This window comes from Thunnus thynnus, chromosome 21 (assembly GCF_963924715.1).
Source record: "Thunnus thynnus chromosome 21, fThuThy2.1, whole genome shotgun sequence".
NCBI lineage: Eukaryota > Metazoa > Chordata > Actinopteri > Scombriformes > Scombridae > Thunnus > Thunnus thynnus.
In genome coordinates, this window is record NC_089537.1 from 3,931,531 (window position 1) to 3,948,918 (window position 17,388).

General features: G+C 37.8%; 1 protein-coding gene across 1 annotated transcript in view; it reads right to left on the minus strand.

Moving 5' to 3' along the window:
* Positions 1-14,869, minus strand: part of LOC137173793 (NACHT, LRR and PYD domains-containing protein 12-like) — a 37,901-nt gene extending 23,032 nt beyond the window's left edge. Inside the window, exons 1-5 of the mRNA XM_067578867.1 lie at positions 14,676-14,869; positions 13,567-13,686; positions 12,520-12,640; positions 4,423-4,590; positions 2,347-4,307 (exon numbers count right to left, since the gene is read on the minus strand). Coding sequence (XP_067434968.1) covers positions 2,347-4,307; positions 4,423-4,590; positions 12,520-12,640; positions 13,567-13,686; positions 14,676-14,806 — 2,501 coding nt within the window. The 5' untranslated portion in view covers positions 14,807-14,869. The remainder of the gene's footprint in view (positions 1-2,346; positions 4,308-4,422; positions 4,591-12,519; positions 12,641-13,566; positions 13,687-14,675) is intronic.
* Positions 14,870-17,388: the final 2,519 nt, after the last annotated feature.

Below are 17,388 nucleotides of genomic sequence, written 5' to 3' on the forward strand. Positions count from 1 at the left end.
TTAACAATATCTTATTTTCATAATTCATAATTATCTATTTTAATTATGAATTATTGCTAATAACCAAACGCACTACTGCCCGTCCCAACACCTCCTAAGAAACAATTTCTGACCAAACTATGGCCTGAACTAAAGACGGAGATATTAAACTTTATTAACTTTTATTAACTACATGCAAGACAAGAGTTTAATTCACTTATGTTAAGAGTTGATGAATGTTTGGTAACTATGTATTTGTATTTTAAAATCATTAAAGTGAGTAAAGTTTGATCTATTAGCCTCAGACAATCATATTTTAGTAATTAAATTAGATAAGTAGTTGTATTGAAAGAGTGAATTTTCTGAAGTATTAAGAATGTAAAGATAAAATCTTTGAAGGATTTCAGTTTAAAGTTTTCTTGTAATATTAAACAATAGTCATATTTAGTAATTTATCTTATGAAGTAAGAGTTGTGTTGAATTTATATTGTAATATGTTTCTAAAGGTTTAATCTAGTCACATAAGTGTTAACTTTAATCATATATGCATAAGCACATTAGATAGGAAAGCACTTTGAATGCTTGCAGTTATAGAAGTAATGAAATAACTCTGTTGAATGTATATTTGTCTCTGAATGTTGTGTTAACCTCACAGAATTGCTGCTTTAATTGTTATTCACTCTATTACTGTAGGACAGTAATTAATCAGAAAATATCATGAAATGCTTGAACATTATGAAAAGAATGTGTTTACAACTTTAATGTGAAATACTAGGCCATAGTGACTTGAAGTGTGATTTTTGCATGTAAAAACTTAAGAATTAGACTTCCCCCAAAATTCAGAGGACATAGGCTGTAGACACTGGCCACACCCGAAAACCCAAAAACAAAGAAATTGAATATTCATCAATAATTCAGCATGAAAACCTGTAGAACACACCAAAACTCTCCTGTTTTATCTAGACTCATAAAAGAGCCTCAAAGGGATTCTTCTTTGAGCTGGCCTCCAGAACTTGAGAAAAACTCTTAAGATGTCTCTTTTATTTGTTTTTCAACCAAGTATATGCATATTCAATCTTTTATTGAAACAAATTAGTTTGTTTTGTTTTATTTTTAACATTAAGTCTTGTTTTTCCACATATGGTAATTTAATTTTGAAGTAAACACGTACAGTATTTTATTTTGAAGTAGACGTCACTAAAGATTTGAGTGTAGTCAGATTAAACTTTATCTGGCACTCAACTCAAGTTACTACAAGCCAACCAAAGCCTGAATCCTCAACTTAAACTCCTGAAGAAGAAAACAACCCTTGAAACTGGACCTCTGCCTGTTTTCTGAGAGCAGTACTGCAAACTAGATGTTAAGCTGGCCTAAAGACTCTTTCAGAGCAGCCTGGATGGTGTCCAACACCTTTGCACACACGAGGATGTGCCTACAGTCCGAAGCCTGATCTGGGCCCTTTTACTGCCAGACACCGCTCGTGACGCCACACAAAACACTGCTGGACCTGCTGAGATGACACCTCTACCACGTCAAAACACCTCACCAGATCATTTGTTCAGGAAAATTGAATTAGCTTTCCCTTGGTGTTCTCTGTCTGTGTTAAGCCTCGAGTCACACACTTCAAGCCACTCTTGCTGAATAATTTTCTTTATTATTTTTATTACCATTTAGAGGCCTTATTATTTATTTCTTTATTTTACTTTACTTTATTTTTTGTATATTTTGTATCTTATGCTTTATTGTGTATCCTCAAGACATTTAACTATTAATAAATGTCTAAATTGTTTCTTTGAGCTGCAGTAAACAGAGGTCACTGTTTGGGACAAGAACTTACGATTATGAGATTGATTCATTGATTAAATTGAACAAGAGCTAGTGCTTCCTCCTAGCACCAACAAATCCTAACCAAAGAGGAGGTGGTGCTCCAATAACAAGGTAATTAAATGATAAAATATTAATGCTCCTACAGCTACAACAGGCAGATAATTATTGACCCTGAAATTCCACTTCAGTGCATCTCTAATGTAAAGTAATACACATTTAACTGCATGCACTACTACTACATTTACATTTCACGTTACTGTAATATTGATATGATTGATGTAATATTGGCTTTATAATATTGAAATCTTGTTTCCCTATCACTCTCAACACTGTAAAACACTCCCTGAAAAATGTTTATCAAAAAAAATGTTGTTTCATGTACAAACAGTACACCATTTAGAGTCCAAATAAGCTATTCAAAGTTGGGTACAGAGGCAACAGGAAGTATCTAAAACTTTTTGGACTGAGCACCTGGACAGGAGAGATGTGTGTGTTCTGCAGTGATTGATTTATAATGTTGATAATCACATCTGAACTTACACAGCCTTTCTGCAGTTCCGCACGGCTGGGATCAGTCTCTGTCGTCCCTGGTCTGTTGTGTTGTACTTCTTCAGGTCCAACTCATCCAGAACTTCCTCTGACATCTGCAGCATGTATGCCAGAGCTGAGCAGTGGATCTCAGAGAGTTTCTTCTTTGACCTGCTCTCTGACTTCAGGAACTCTTGGATCTCCTGATGTACTGAACGTTCATTCATCTCCATAAGACAGTGGAAGATGTTGATGCTTCTGTCAGGGGACACATAGGTCTTCATCTCCCTCAGGTTGTTGATGGCTCTCTGGATGATTTCTGGACTGTTCTCTGTCCGACCCAGCAGGCCTCCTAAAAGACTCTGGTTAGACTCCAGAGAGAGGCCATGAAGGAAGCGAACAAACAGGTCCAGGTGGCCATTTTTACTGTCCAGAGATTTGATCATAGCTCTCCTCAGGAAGACATCCAGAGATGGGTAATGGTTATCGTCATCGTCATCGTCATCGTCATCGTCATCATCATCATCATCATCGTAATCGTAATCGTAACAATCTTCATCTTCATCATTATAAAAATAAAAATTATCATCATAATCTATCTCATCATCATCATCATCATTCTCATCATCATCATCCATATCTCCCAGGAAGTCCTTCAAAACTACTGTTTTCCTGTTGGTGTAACAGTGGTACATGTAGACTGCAGCCAGAAACTCCTGAACACTCAGGTGAACAAAGCAATAGACTGTTTTCTGGAAGATCATTCTCTCTCTTTTGAAGATCTCTGTACAAACTCCTGAGGAGAAGGCCTCTGTGACATCAATACCACACTGCTCCAGGTCCTCTTGGTAGAACATGATGTTTCCTTTCTCCAGATGTTCAAACGCCAGCCTCCCCAGCTTCAGAAGAACATCCCTGTCAGCCTCTGTCAGCTCCTGTGGGCTTGTCTCATGTCCCTCTTCATGCTTTTGCTTCCTCCTCTTTGTCTGAACCAGGAGGAAGTGTGAGTATAGGTCAGTCAGGGTCTTGGGCAGCTCTCCTCTCTGGTCTTTAGTCAACATGTGCTCCAGAACTGCAGCTGTGATCCAGCAGAAGACTGGCATGTGACACATGATGTAGAGGCTCCTGGATGTCTTGATGTGTGAGATGATTCTGCTGGACAGCTCTTCATCACTGAATCTCCTCCTGAAGTACTCCTCCTTCTGGGTGTCAGTGAAGCCTCGTACTTCTGTTACCCTGTCAACATATGTAGGAGGGATCTGATTGGCTGCTGCAGGTCGGGACGTTATCCAGATGAGAGCCAAGGGAAGCAGATTCCCATTGAAGAGGTTTGTTAACAGCACATTGACTGATGACTTCTGTGTGACATCAGACACAACCTTTGTGTTCTTGAAATCCAGTGAAAGTCTGCTTTCATCCAGGCCATCAAAGATGAACAAAACTTTACAGTCAGCAAGCTTCCCTGCTGTGACTTTCTGTAATGTTGGATGGAAAACATGGATCAGCATAAGGAGACTGTACTGCTCATCTTTGATCAAGTTCAGCTCCCTGAATGAAAGCAGAATCACCAGACTGACATCTTGGTTTTCCAAGCCCTCTGCCCAGTCCAGAGTGAACTTCTGCACCGAGAAGGTTTTTCCAACGCCAGCAACACCATTCGTTATAATGACTCTGATGTGTTTCTCTTGGTCAGGTAAGACTTTAAAGATGTCGTGACACCTGATTGGAGTGTCATGGATGGTCATCATCTTGGAGGCTGTCTCAAGCTGCCTCACTTCATGTTGGGTATTAACCTCTTCACTCTGTCCCTCTGTGATGTAAAGCTCAGTGTAGATCCTGTTGAGGAGCGTTTCAGTTCCTGCTTCGTCAGTTCCCTCAGTCACATATTCACATGTCCTCCTCAGACTGATCTTATGTTCATCGAAAAACCCCTGCAGACCACTTTCTGCTGAAAGAAAGGAATAAAGGTGTAACTAAAGAGAAATATGTCTCACTGTGTTCATTTTCAGTACGATAGAGAAGGTACAATCCTTTCCTGTTTTCACGAATGAAGACAACAGCAGACAGATCTACAGTCTTACTTTGTACAGTGCTGGTCTTACTGTCTAACTGCAGTCCAGGTCTTGTTCTAGATCTTTTTCCACACTGGGGACAGGAGGAGTCTCCTGATGAAGCAGACTGGTCCCAGTATGAGGTGATGCACTGTCTGCAGAACGAGTGTTCACAGATGGTAAAGACTGGATCCTTAAGGGCATCCTGACACAAAGAACAGCAGGACAGCTGCTTCTCCACAGAAACACCTCTCCTCCTCTTCCTCGTCCACCTTCTGTAAAAACATTTATTTATCACTAAAATGGTTTGTTGATTGTTGTTAAAAAATATTAAAATTTGGTATACACTGTCTAGACATTCAAACAGTCACAGAGAACAGTAAAAGTGTAACTACTTTTCTGAAAACAATTATTCATTTTATTTAAACTCTCGTTCTTTCATAACACATATTTAAGTCTTGTAAACTGACATAAAGAGATTAATTTGTCTATCTGCTGAAAACAAACCTTAACTGTCGTTCTTATCTGGCTGTCTCATTAAACATTTAGTGATCTGCCTGTAGTTTGCTATTAATACAAACTCAACACTTCCTGCAGCTGCTTCATTTTAAAGGCCTTTCATTAAAAAGAGCTAATTATTTCCTTTACTGTTTTACAGTCCCTTTGGGCAGCTTAGCTTGGGTTAATTAGGTTTGAGCTCAGTTAGAATTGGTCTAAAAATATAGCAGACCAGCAGTCAGCCACTTTTGCATTTCTTTCTTTTTTTGTTTTCTTTCATTCTCGACGGTTAACTAACAAATGAAGGTGTAAATGTAATACAAATATTCTCAAAAGTGGTATGAATCTACAATTGACCCTTTTCTGCCCGATTTTTGGCGTTTTCATTGATAACTTTAACAGAAGTACTGCACATGATGTTCATTATGACCTTTAGGAACAATATATGGTGGAGAGAATCTGGTCTCAAGGTCCACTTACTAATGAATCAGAGCTTTCAGCTGCAAAGCTTTTCTGTACATGACTTTTCACCACATGTTGCACAATTATTATATGTACTGATTCAACACAACATGTGGTCACTCCTAACAGCTGATCTTAGTAATATTTTGAGTAAAGAGATGGGAAAATTAATAAACATTTGAAACAAATTCTTTCAGGTTTTGTTTAGTTGCAGATCATCACAGTGACTTCAACATTAGGACAAAAAATTTATGAATATCTTCTTGAGGTGTAAATTCTGACATGCAGATTAAGAGCCAGAGGGGGTGGGGGTAATGTTTCTTACTGCTGCTGTAAGAAACAATATTTTCAATTTTTTGTCATATTTAAAATATAAATCTATTCTAATAATGTTCTGGATTTTTTTTTTTAAAAAGAATAAATAATAAATAGTATTGATAAATACTATTTCTTTAAAGAAAATGAAGATACCCCATGCACAACAGTGCCTCTCTCCTGGTGCCAGCTGACGGAGTGAATCTGAAAGCAACATACCAAACATGTAGTTTGCTCCCTTTTTTTTAATGTAATCCCCTAATAAACTAGTGTCTATACTAGTATCATGGTGTGTGCTGATATATTTTTTTGATACTCTTATTTCTTCCTTCATTTTTCATTCAAGGAAAAATGCACCTGTATTCTCTGAACTTTGGAACAAAGAATCTGGAACAAAAGTCAAATATTAACAGATAGTATTAGAGAGAGTGGCTGCGCCAGAGATGGGCTCCTGAATACATCTCAAACTTGGACCTAAAAAATGGGACATTTGCAAAATAACCTTCAAATAATCTTCAGAAAAGACTCTAAAGAAGAGGTAACAGCATTAATCAGCAAGAAAAGAAGAGGAAATGTCATCTCTGGATATATTTTTTAAATCAAAACAACTAGTTAGCTGTCAACTGCTAACTACTACCTGCCACTATTATCAACATTCCAAAGGAGACACTGCACTGAGGAAGCTAAGGAGTTATTTTGTGAAAACAAGAAGAGAAATTAAGGGTTCCTTGTTGGTGTTATTTTCTCTCTCTCTCTCTCTCTCTCTCTCTCTCTCTCTCTCTCTCTCTCTCTCTCTTCTCTTCTCCATGAACTGGTGTGATGGTGGCGTGACCAATGTGGCGGCCTCTCCTCGTTCCGACTTTGAAGTGTCTTTGTCCATGTCTACATCTGTGTCTGTGTTGTTGTGTGGAGTGCAAGGGAAATATGTCTATGATCGTCAGTTTCTTTTAGACATTCATAACAAAGACTTTTGCTATGAGAAATACTGGCTAGGAGCTAAATCAGCTGAGCACACTTGGTCTGCTACGCCCAATGGGAGACCAAAGGAGACCACGGACTTGCCTCAAGCTACACATGAGAGGAAACATCGAAAGCAGTGCAACAGGACGTGAAAGTGGGGCAAGTGCAGAGGAGTGCAAGCTAAGCTAACCCATACAGACCAGCAGCTCCAACAATCATTTTGCCTAATGTTCTCTGGACATGTACTTTTCTCTCTAAATGAACTTTAATGCACTGTGCTGCTAACTGCTCATTCTTTTTTTGTTTTTATTTTTCTCTTGGGATATATATGTTATTTTTCAGGGAATTTTCAGATATACAGTATATCTTTATCCTTTCTGTTGTTGCACTGCTCAGCTGGGAGGGACAGCATTTTGGGTTTTTTGCATGCAAATACACAAGAAAATGACAATAAACTAAATCTTAAATCTTGAATCTTGAATCAGTTGGATCATAAAGTCTGATGTATGCCTTTTATTCCAACAAGTGAATAAAAAGTGCTGAGATGGCATTAATGCAGTCTGTTGTATTTCTTTGATAGGTGCAAAACAGGACAAATAAATTGTTTGTACATAACATAAAGATAAACTTTGAACCATAGCTGTCCCTACAGATGGCTAGTGGCTACAGCCTGACTATGGGAGAAGGAGAAAATCGCAGTTCAAATCCATTCACTATAAGCCTGTTTTACCAGTGTTTTGTGATTATTAGTTTTTATGGCACACAGTGCTTATTTTTAAAAATAAATACTGTAATGATAATAGTCCACAATTGTGTGAAAATACATAGTTTTTAGTTAAATAACATCAAATTTTCGTGGGGGAAGAACCCCCCAAACCCCCTGACCAAAACCTGTGTGGGCTTTTGACCTGGTTATTTTATTTGACAGCTGCAGGTCCGATTGTTTAATCAACTGGTTAACATCATAAAACAACAGTAATCATATCAGCAAAATTGCGCAGAGCACAAAAAAATTCTGCTAGTATTCTATTGAATATCTTAGCTATGGATACATATCGTTCTCCTTTTTTCCAGTAGCCTCAGACTTTTTCCTTGGTAGGCTGCTCTTGTTTTCTGTTGGAACAATTAATAAGAATGTTTCTTGTTTGGCACCGGCACAAAATTACTGCTTTCTGATTGGCTGCTGTTCGTGATCAATAATGAGACCTAATTAAATTTTGACTGTCAAATTTCTAACCGTTGCATTTGTTTAACAATCATAAATATAATTTTATTTACATGGATCTTTTGCTACCTGCATGGAAAACTAATGATATTGATATTCCAACTGTCCAGTTAAATGAGATCTGTTATTTGGTATCAAATGACATGCTTTTTAATGATAAAATTAAATCATGAAATAATGAACACAGAATAATAATCAACATTAATATTCATAGGAGACACTTAGCTTACATTCTAATTGATGGGGGGCGTTAGGGGACCTAGATAATGGATAGGGGGTGCTGGCCCAAAAAAGGTTGAGACCACTGGTCTATAATAATAGTTCTGAATAGAAATATTTGAATAGAAATATTTTAGCAGAGCAGTTTGTCTTCATCCTCTCTGAATCATCTTCCATCAGGTCAGTTTACAGTAAAAAGTCTCTTTGTGTCTGAGGGTCCAGGTTCATTACTGAAGGTTGGAGGAAGTTTTTCTTAGAATTGGAAGTTGTAAATACTGAATTGGTAATACACTGAGGAGTTTAAGGTGATGGTAAAGACATTTCTGTGATCAGATTTTAAATATCTAATTGTTAAATGGGTGAAAATTAATTGTAATCATATTTTACCCATATTTGACAGTGCCCTCAGTTGTTGACTTTACTCACATATAGGCCAAGATCAAGAGCTCTCTTTAACAGTTGGTCCCATGTCTTTAGCCCCTTTTGTTGCTGAATGATAAGCTTTAAAACATGTACTGAGGTCAAGGTTCAAAGGTCTGTATTTCAAAGCAGGAGCCATGTAGAATCTTCATACTGACGTGTTACTCTCCAAGTCGAGACCTTTCCAACAATGTATTTGGTTTAGTTTTATAACAAAGTTTAAATTTTCTCATTTCATGGACACAAGCCATCCCAGACCAAGTTTCATAGAGCACTTTGCAGGCCCAATATATAAAATTAAGCTTTTTGTTTGTTTGTTTGTGTGTTTTTTTAGTGGGAATAGTGACCAAAATGAGTCATCTTCGGAGATTAAGATACTGCTGAAAATCTAGGGCATTACTACAGGCTTGCAGGAAGGCCTGAAGTGCTTAGGTGAGGGTTAGGGTTAGGGCTGAAAAGACCAATCCATTCTCATTCCCAGGTCGCCAAATACCAACGCATGCATAAGCTACTATTTACACAACCCTCAAGATTTTTCTTTATGATTCTTGGTTTTGGGATTTTATGTCATCATGACATAGCCCATTCAATCAGAATCTGTTTTATTTGCTAATGCAAGCATACAAAGAATGTGTCTTGGCCTTTTCTCCTAAAACACACAATGCAGAAGAATAAAAATTGACAAAAGTAATATAATTAAATAAATAAATAATAATAATAATGAAATGAACTAAGTAATATTAAAATTTAATTGGAATTTTGAAATCTATTCACAAAATAGAACAGTAATATTTTTGAAACTGGACTTAAAACTGGAAAATGAAATATTGACTGTACAGAGGAAATATGGACTGTGCTATGGACAAAGAAATGAAGTGTACGAAAATATATGAGGGTCACAATAGCAACAGCAACAGTAGACACTGAATGCAATGCACAATGTAAAGTCCAGTTTGATGCAATATATGAAAGTGACAAGTTCAGGAATTAAATGAGGTATGTGATTTGACAGATTTCACATTCTCAAAAGCTAGCTGACATTCAGAAGACTGAACAAATTTTGCCATGGCCTTGGGCAGTTCGGTGAGGGGGAACACAACGAGAGAGAGAAGTTTTTATAGAAACTTCTATGGGGTTGTGGATATTTGGCTACGGCCATAATCTTTGCCTGGACTGGGGCCACACAACTCTGTCCCACCACATGGCCGAGGTATGTCACTGTAGACATTGCAACGTCGCAATTAGTCAAATTAATAGTGGGCCGTGCTTCAGCCAAACATTCGAACAGTGTCCGGATGCGCCGCAGATGTGAGTGCTAGGTATTACTGTAGATGACCAAATCATCAAGATAAACTTAACAACCTTGTAAACCAGACACTACATGGTTCATCAAATGCTGAAATGTCGCAGGGGCATTCTTTAACCCAAATGGCATCACCTTATAAGAATAGAGACCAGACAGAATGATAAATGCATAAACTTCTTGTTCACACTTAGACAAAGGCACTTACCAATATCCCTTAAGCAACTCAAATTTGCTCACAAACTTGGCGGACCCCACCTGATTGATACAGTCATCCATACATGGAAAAGAAAATGATTCAGATTTCATGACAGAGCTTACTTTCCATAAATCGGTGCACCTAGGTGCACGTGCTTCGGCACCAAAATACATGGAGAAGCCCAAATTAGATGATGATGGAACAACAATATTGTTTTGGAGAATATATGCGACCTCAGCATCCAAATAATCATGTTTACCAGAGGCCACATGGTAAAACTGTCACTTAATCGGCCAAGCATCTCCAACATCAAAGGAATGTTCGATCCAGTCAGTCGGTGAAGGAATTTCACCAAATAAACAAGGATACTTGTGCAGCAGCTCCGACAGTTCCTTATACTTTGACTGTGGCAGGTGAGCCAACAACTTGTCTAAATTACCAAGTGATTCTGAATTTTTTAACCACTTGCAAAACAAACTTTCATCAGGCTCCAGCACTCCATCCCCATCATGCATCAAAACCTCCAAAGTCACAGCAAGTGTTCGGCACACACCATCCCTCAGATCCTGACCCAAGTCTGTGTCAACTACATGCCTGTAGTATGGTCTCAGGAGATTTACATGGCAGAGATGTTTAGTTTTCCTCCGTCCTGTATTGTTACAACATAATTCAAATCAGACACCTTCTCAGTGATGGTATATGGACCTGCATACTTAGCCTGAAAGGGCGAGCCAGCAATAGGCATAAGTACAAGAACCTGGTCTCCTGGAATGAACTCATGACACTCTGTGCGACGGTCATACAACTCATTCATTTTATTTTGGGACAGGCACAACTTCTCTCTTGCCACAAACAAATGATGTTGGACCCCATTCACATAATCAATCAGGTTTGTTGGTGGCTTAGTATCCATACAGTTCTCCTCAAGCACTGCCAAGGGACAATGCACAGCATGTCCAAAGATCAACTCATCAGGGCTAAAGCCTGTACTTTCCTGCACTGCCTCCCTTGCAGCCAACAGTAGCCATGGAAGCCCCACCTCCCAGTCTCTATCTAGTTCAGTACAGTAAGCACACACAAGAGCCTTAAGAGTCTGGTGGAACAGCTCCAAGGCACCCTGGCTTTGCCCATGATAAGCTGATGATTATCTCTGCATAATGCGCAACATCTTCAACATGTGCCCAAACATTTTAGATGAAAAATGCGATCCCTGGTTGCTCTGGACAACCTTAGGAATGCCGAATATTGAAATGGACTGTGACAATGCCTTAACCACAGCCTTAGTCCGACCTCAAAGGATCCGCAGATGGATATCTGGGGCTCTAACACATCACTGTAAGTTGTACAACCAGACATGGAACATGGCAATGGACCCACACAGTCCACAATGAGTTGTGTAAATGGTTCACTTACAACTGGGATAGGCTGCAGCGAATGCAGCAGGCTTAACATTAGCTCTCATTCCCTTGGTTTTAACCTTTAGCACAGGACAATCTGCCTTCCAGTGTCCTTTCTCATGACAGTAGTTACGAACGTTACCACTGTCAGGGTTGCCACCTGTCAGTGGTGTCACTGACAGGTGGCAGACCTCACCCCAACTTTCTTTGAACTTGCATCTCAAACAAAAGAGCATCAGAACTATTTCCCTGCTCACCCAAAACATTGTGCCCTGTAGGGGACTCTCTGAAACTGCTCTTATGAAGCAACACATACTCATCAGCTGACATGGAAGCATCAGCATAGTAGTGATTTTTTGTTCTGTGATGTATTTCACAATGCATTCTGGAAGAGAACTTTTAAGCTGCTCCAGAATCATCAAGTCACACAGATAATCAAACATAGTCACATCAATTAAGCAATATTACACTCGAGTATGTGCTTTACCGTCATTGTTGGCACAACAGTAAGCAGTGATGCTTATGGAATTCGGAACTCAGCGTTCCTGACCACATCACTGTCGTGCCAACAATGACGGTAAAGCACTGCCGGTAGGTGTCACACAATATACCTATGCTAAATCTTAAAACAAACAAAAAGAAAAACTCAAACTAGGTTTGAATTTCAAGTCACATTATTTATGTCCTCATTGCTTATAATATCTCTCCTCATAAGATTTAAACTGATTTAATTTGTTGTTTTCAATAGCTGTTGTCTTTTCCGTTTTCAGATAATAGATTTCATTTTCCAGTGTAGAAGTGTGGGAGGTTATGTGGATTTCCAGTGTTTGAGAATACATTTCTCAAATATGATTAATGAAAAAAGAATAATCAAACTCTGCAGATAACTTACTGTTTCCTGTAATATATATCAAAAAATACAAGTTGATGGAAAGACTTGTTATATATCAAACCAAATCCTCTGAATTTTCCTACAATCCTAAAAAAAAGTGTGTATCAGCGAATCTGTAATTCCACGTTTAAGACTAACCTGGTTTTATTTTATGAATCTGACCCTCTGTATCTACCTGTTTCATTGAAATATGTCTAATAACTGAATCATCTTCAGGTCATTTTAAAGTAAAAACAATCTCTTACTTTGTGTCTGATGGTCCAGGTTCATTACTGAAGTCTGGAGGAGGAGTTTTGGACCGGTCACTCTTCATAGACACACAGCTGGATACTGGAGACTCTGCTCTCTGTCTGTAGTACTGACCTCTGCAAACACACAATATCTTCAAACTAGGTTTGAATTTAAAGTAACAATCTCGAAGATCTCCGTTTTCACCACTGTGTTACCTCCTTTAGCAATAGATAGTGACTTAACACACATTTATGTAAATGAAAATCTTTGAGATAATTGCTTTAAAGTCACATTATTTATGTCCTCATTGCAAACCATATCTCTCCTCATAAGATTTCAAACAGATTTAATTTGTTCTTTTCAATCGCTGTTGTCGTTTTCATTTTCAGATAATAGATTTTATTTTCCAGTGTAGAAGTATTGGAGGTTATGTGGATTTCCAGTTTTCAAGAATAAGTTTCTTAAATACGATTGATGACAAAAGAATAATCCAACTCTGCAGATGATTCAGTGCTTCCTGTAATATATCTTGAAAAATGAAAATTGATGGATTAAAAATAAGTTTCACTCCCAATATCTCTAATAAACACTTTTCTATATCATGCCAAATCTTGTCAGTGAATGCATAATTCTACATTTAACACTATACCCTGATATATTTTTATAATATTTATTTATAAGTATTTGTAAAAATGTACATTATTTTACATTTAATTAAACACAATATTTCATTGGCTGTAATATCTCTCAACTTTCTCTGCATTCTTAATACAAATCTTAACTGCAACTTCAACTTTGAGGCAAAGATGTGTGAATCATTATTGCACCAACTTTAATAATGACTGAGATTAATAAAACAATAACATGAGTATTCAGAGCTTTATAAATGTAGTTAAGAGTGTGTATACATATTTCTGTCTTTGTGTTTACTTTGTGAGCTTTGGTTGTGAACCTGGTTTTATTTCATGAATATGACCATTAGTATCTAACTGTTTTTTATTGAAATATGTCTAATAACTGAATCATTTTCAGGTCAGTTTAAAGAAAAACAGTCTCTTACTTTGTGCTTGAGGGCCCAGGTTCATTACTGAAGTCTGGAGGAGGAGTTTTGGACCGGTCACTCTTCATAGACAGACAGCTGGATACTGGAGACTCCGCTTTCTGTCTGTGGTACTGAACTCTGCAAACACCAAGATGTTTTTATCGATATCATGTCAATCACTGAGAAGCTCTCTGATGAAAAGTCATTTTGGGAACTCTCAAATGACATCCTGCAGTGACGTCAGCATCAAGCAGCATAGACATCTCTGAAGGATGGAAGAAAATACACTAGCATCCATAAACATCATTGTTGTGTCAATCATTAACTGTGGCCAGTTTACACCTGTTGACGATCTCTCTCACATTAGCTTTAAAGAACTAGAGCAATACGGTGGTAGGATAGGAGTGTCCTTATTATGTCCTTCTTGCTTATGATATAAGATTTCAAACCAATTTAATTATTTTTTTCAATAGCTGTTGTCTTTTCCATTTGCAGATAATAGATTTTATTTTCTAATGTAGAAGTGTGGGAGGTTATGTGGACTTCCAGTGTTCGAGAATAAGTTTCTTAAATACAATTGATGACAAAAGAATAATCAATCTCAAGTGCAGATAACTCAATGTTTCCTGTAATATATCTTGAAAAACATAAATTGATGGATTAAAAATAAGTTTCACTCCCAATATCTCTAATAAACACTTTTCTATATCAAATCAAATCTTCTGGATTTATCTACAATCCCAAAAAGTGTTTATCAGTGAATGTATAATTCCACATTTAACACTGTACCCTGGTTATTTTTTTATCATATTTCTTCATAATTATGAATAAACTTTTTCTGCATTCTTTGATACAAATCCTAGCTGCAACTTCATCTTAGAGGCACAGATGTGTGAATCATTATTGCGCCAACTTTAACAATGACTGACATTAATAAAACAATAACATGAATATGCAGAGCTTTATAAATGTAGTGAAGCATGCATATGCATATTTCTGTCTTTGTGTATACTTTGTTGTGAACCTGGTTTTATTTTATGAATCTATTCTTTCTGCTTCATTGAAATACAGTATGTCTGATAACTGAATCATCCTCAGGCCAGTTTACAGTAAAAACAGTCTCTTACTTTGTGTCTGAGGGTCCAGGTTCATTACTGAAGTTCAGAGGATGACCTTTGGAGCGATCACTCTTCATAGACAGACAGCTGGATACTGGAGACTCTGCTCTGTCCTCCTCTTCCTCCATACAATCACTCATCTTGTGGACTTAAGTCAGTCTGAGAGGTAAACCAGTAACACTTACTGTGTGATTAGAAAACAAGATTCAAGAAAAACAAGTCTGTTCAAGAGTCTCAGCAATAACAGAGAAAAGAGGAAGTAACACACACAAAGAAGTTAGTATCTCTCTGTTTTCTTTCCTCTCTTTGCATCCACAGAAGTCCATTCTAACTCTTCTTCCCTCTACAGTCCTCAGATAGACAACTGGCTCAGAGAGTTTGGCAGTAAAATAATAACAATGTTTTATTAACACTCACCTAACACTCAACTTCAGTTTTTCCCCTTCTGCTCTGCTTCGTCATCTTAAAATGGAGTCTGAACTAACAGACTTAACACTGGATCACCTGGTGTTGCTCCTCCCTTCTCCATGTACAGGAAATCAGATGAGTTAATCTAGGTGTGTGTGTGTGTGTGTGTGTGTGTGTGTGTGTGTGCCTGTCATAGGCTACTTTCGGAGACCAATTTCAGACTAAAGACCAGTTTATTGTTGATGGCTTGTCCAATTTGGCACAAAAGCCGTGTAACCAATTGGAGAGAAGGCTGATTTTTGGGTCAGTGGTTAAGGTTAGGGTTAGGTGACTAGTGGTTATGGTTAGGGTTAGGGTAAGTCTCCAGAAAATGAATGCAAGTCTATGTACTGTCCCCACAAGTGACCTATGACAAAGTATGTGTGTGCGTGTGTGTGTGTGTGTGTGTGTGTGTGTGTGTGTGTGTGTGTGTGTGTGTGTGTGTGTGTGTGTGTGATGCTCACACAGATCTGGGCCCCTGCTCTTCGTACATGGATAACCAGGTTATCCAGATTTTAATGCTGACAATTTGACATGAATATGGACAACCTGACGAACCAGTTCAGTGTTGGAACAGCAGGTGTGACAGTCAAATAAGGTCAAGTTTATTTGCATTTCACATACAGTGTCTTTGTGTCTACATACACACACAATCTGTTAAAAACTGTTAAACCAGTCACAGGGTGGATAATCTTTGTAAAAGCTAAGACTGATTGACTTTACCAGAGGATTTTGGTCATCTAGAAACATGGACCATAAAAGCACAAAACATTTAAATACAGACTAGAAAATTTCAGTGACATTTTTAGTGAGCCTGCTGCTTGGTGTGTATCTCAATAGGATTGAATGTAGCCTTCACAAAGATAGAACTTGCTCACATACAAACACACACACACGCACACACAGATCGAAAACTCAAATTGTTCCTCACACACACACACAAACATCCTGAGTTTCCATTACCAATACAATTTCTGCCTGTGACTTTTATTTTAAAAAACAAGCCTCATTCTGAGCAAGTACAAACCAGAAGTTTATCAGTGCTTTTCATGAGAGGTCACAAGCCAAAAAGGTTGGAAACTGCTGGTTTAATCTTTAACAATGAGTTGAATTTCATAAACTTGTTATATTATCATCTGTGTAGAATCTTAATCTGAAAAGTGACTTTAGCAGTTAAATAAATGTAGTGGAGTAAAAAGTACAAGTGGTATAAAATGAAAATACTAAAGTAAAGTAACTCAAAACTGTACTTAATTACAGTACTTGTACTACAAACATGTTTTGCTTTACAAGGGGTGACAAATCAAAAAATCAAAACCTTTGTTAAAAATTACTGCTAAATTAAACAGGTAATAAGAGTTATATAAAAGAGGTTGCCTGACACAGCCAATCTGTTCAGGTTGCTTGTCCCGACAAAGGTCCTTTCAGGCAAGTTTCAACATTATGCTGATCTTAATTGCAGGAAGCAGTAAAAGTCAGTTGGACCACATAGCCTGTAACTGTCATACCCACTCTCAAATCTCTCTTCTTTTCTTTCCAGTACAGTGCTGCAGGCTGTTTACTTGTGGGCTGCACTGACATGTGAAGTTTTTCAGGAGTATTACTGGGGTCAAGTGCATCGTGTTTCTGCTGGTTGTGGTCATTCTGTGGATGTTGACTCTTGTCAAAACAGGTGAGTGAGGTCCCAACTGGTCTTATTCCAAACAGGATCCTGAATGTGTTCAAACTGGTACATTAAGTGTATGAACATGTATTGTAATGGTAATTTATGTATACATGCATGAGTTAAGACCAAATGGCAACAATCACAGCTTGAAATTGAAGCCAATGCGGATGTACTTTAAAGTGCCAGCGGTGGCTGCTAGATGCTCTAACTGACCCCCCGATCCAAAAATCTCAACTTCTCTCTAGAAATACTTAGTCAATCATTTTTTTCAACGAGTCTTTATGGTCTAAATCAATAAACTCAGGCTCTCTAATAAGTGTGCTGGTGGTCATGTTGGAAGTTATTGCTGTTAATAAGATTTGAAGAAGGACCAATTAAGGCTGATTGGGACATAGGGTCAAATGGGACTCATCGTCTGATGAGAGAAAATAAAAACCTTTTTTTTGCTGAGCCCTAGCTGTGAAACCACAAATAATTAAAATTGCATGCCCTCATTGGTGTGCCATCACATAGATGGGCAGGGCAATCATCATACAGGAAGATGACCATGCAATACATGAGGTGGGGAAAGTGACATCAGCTTTAGCTAGTTTTTAATCATAAGGTCAA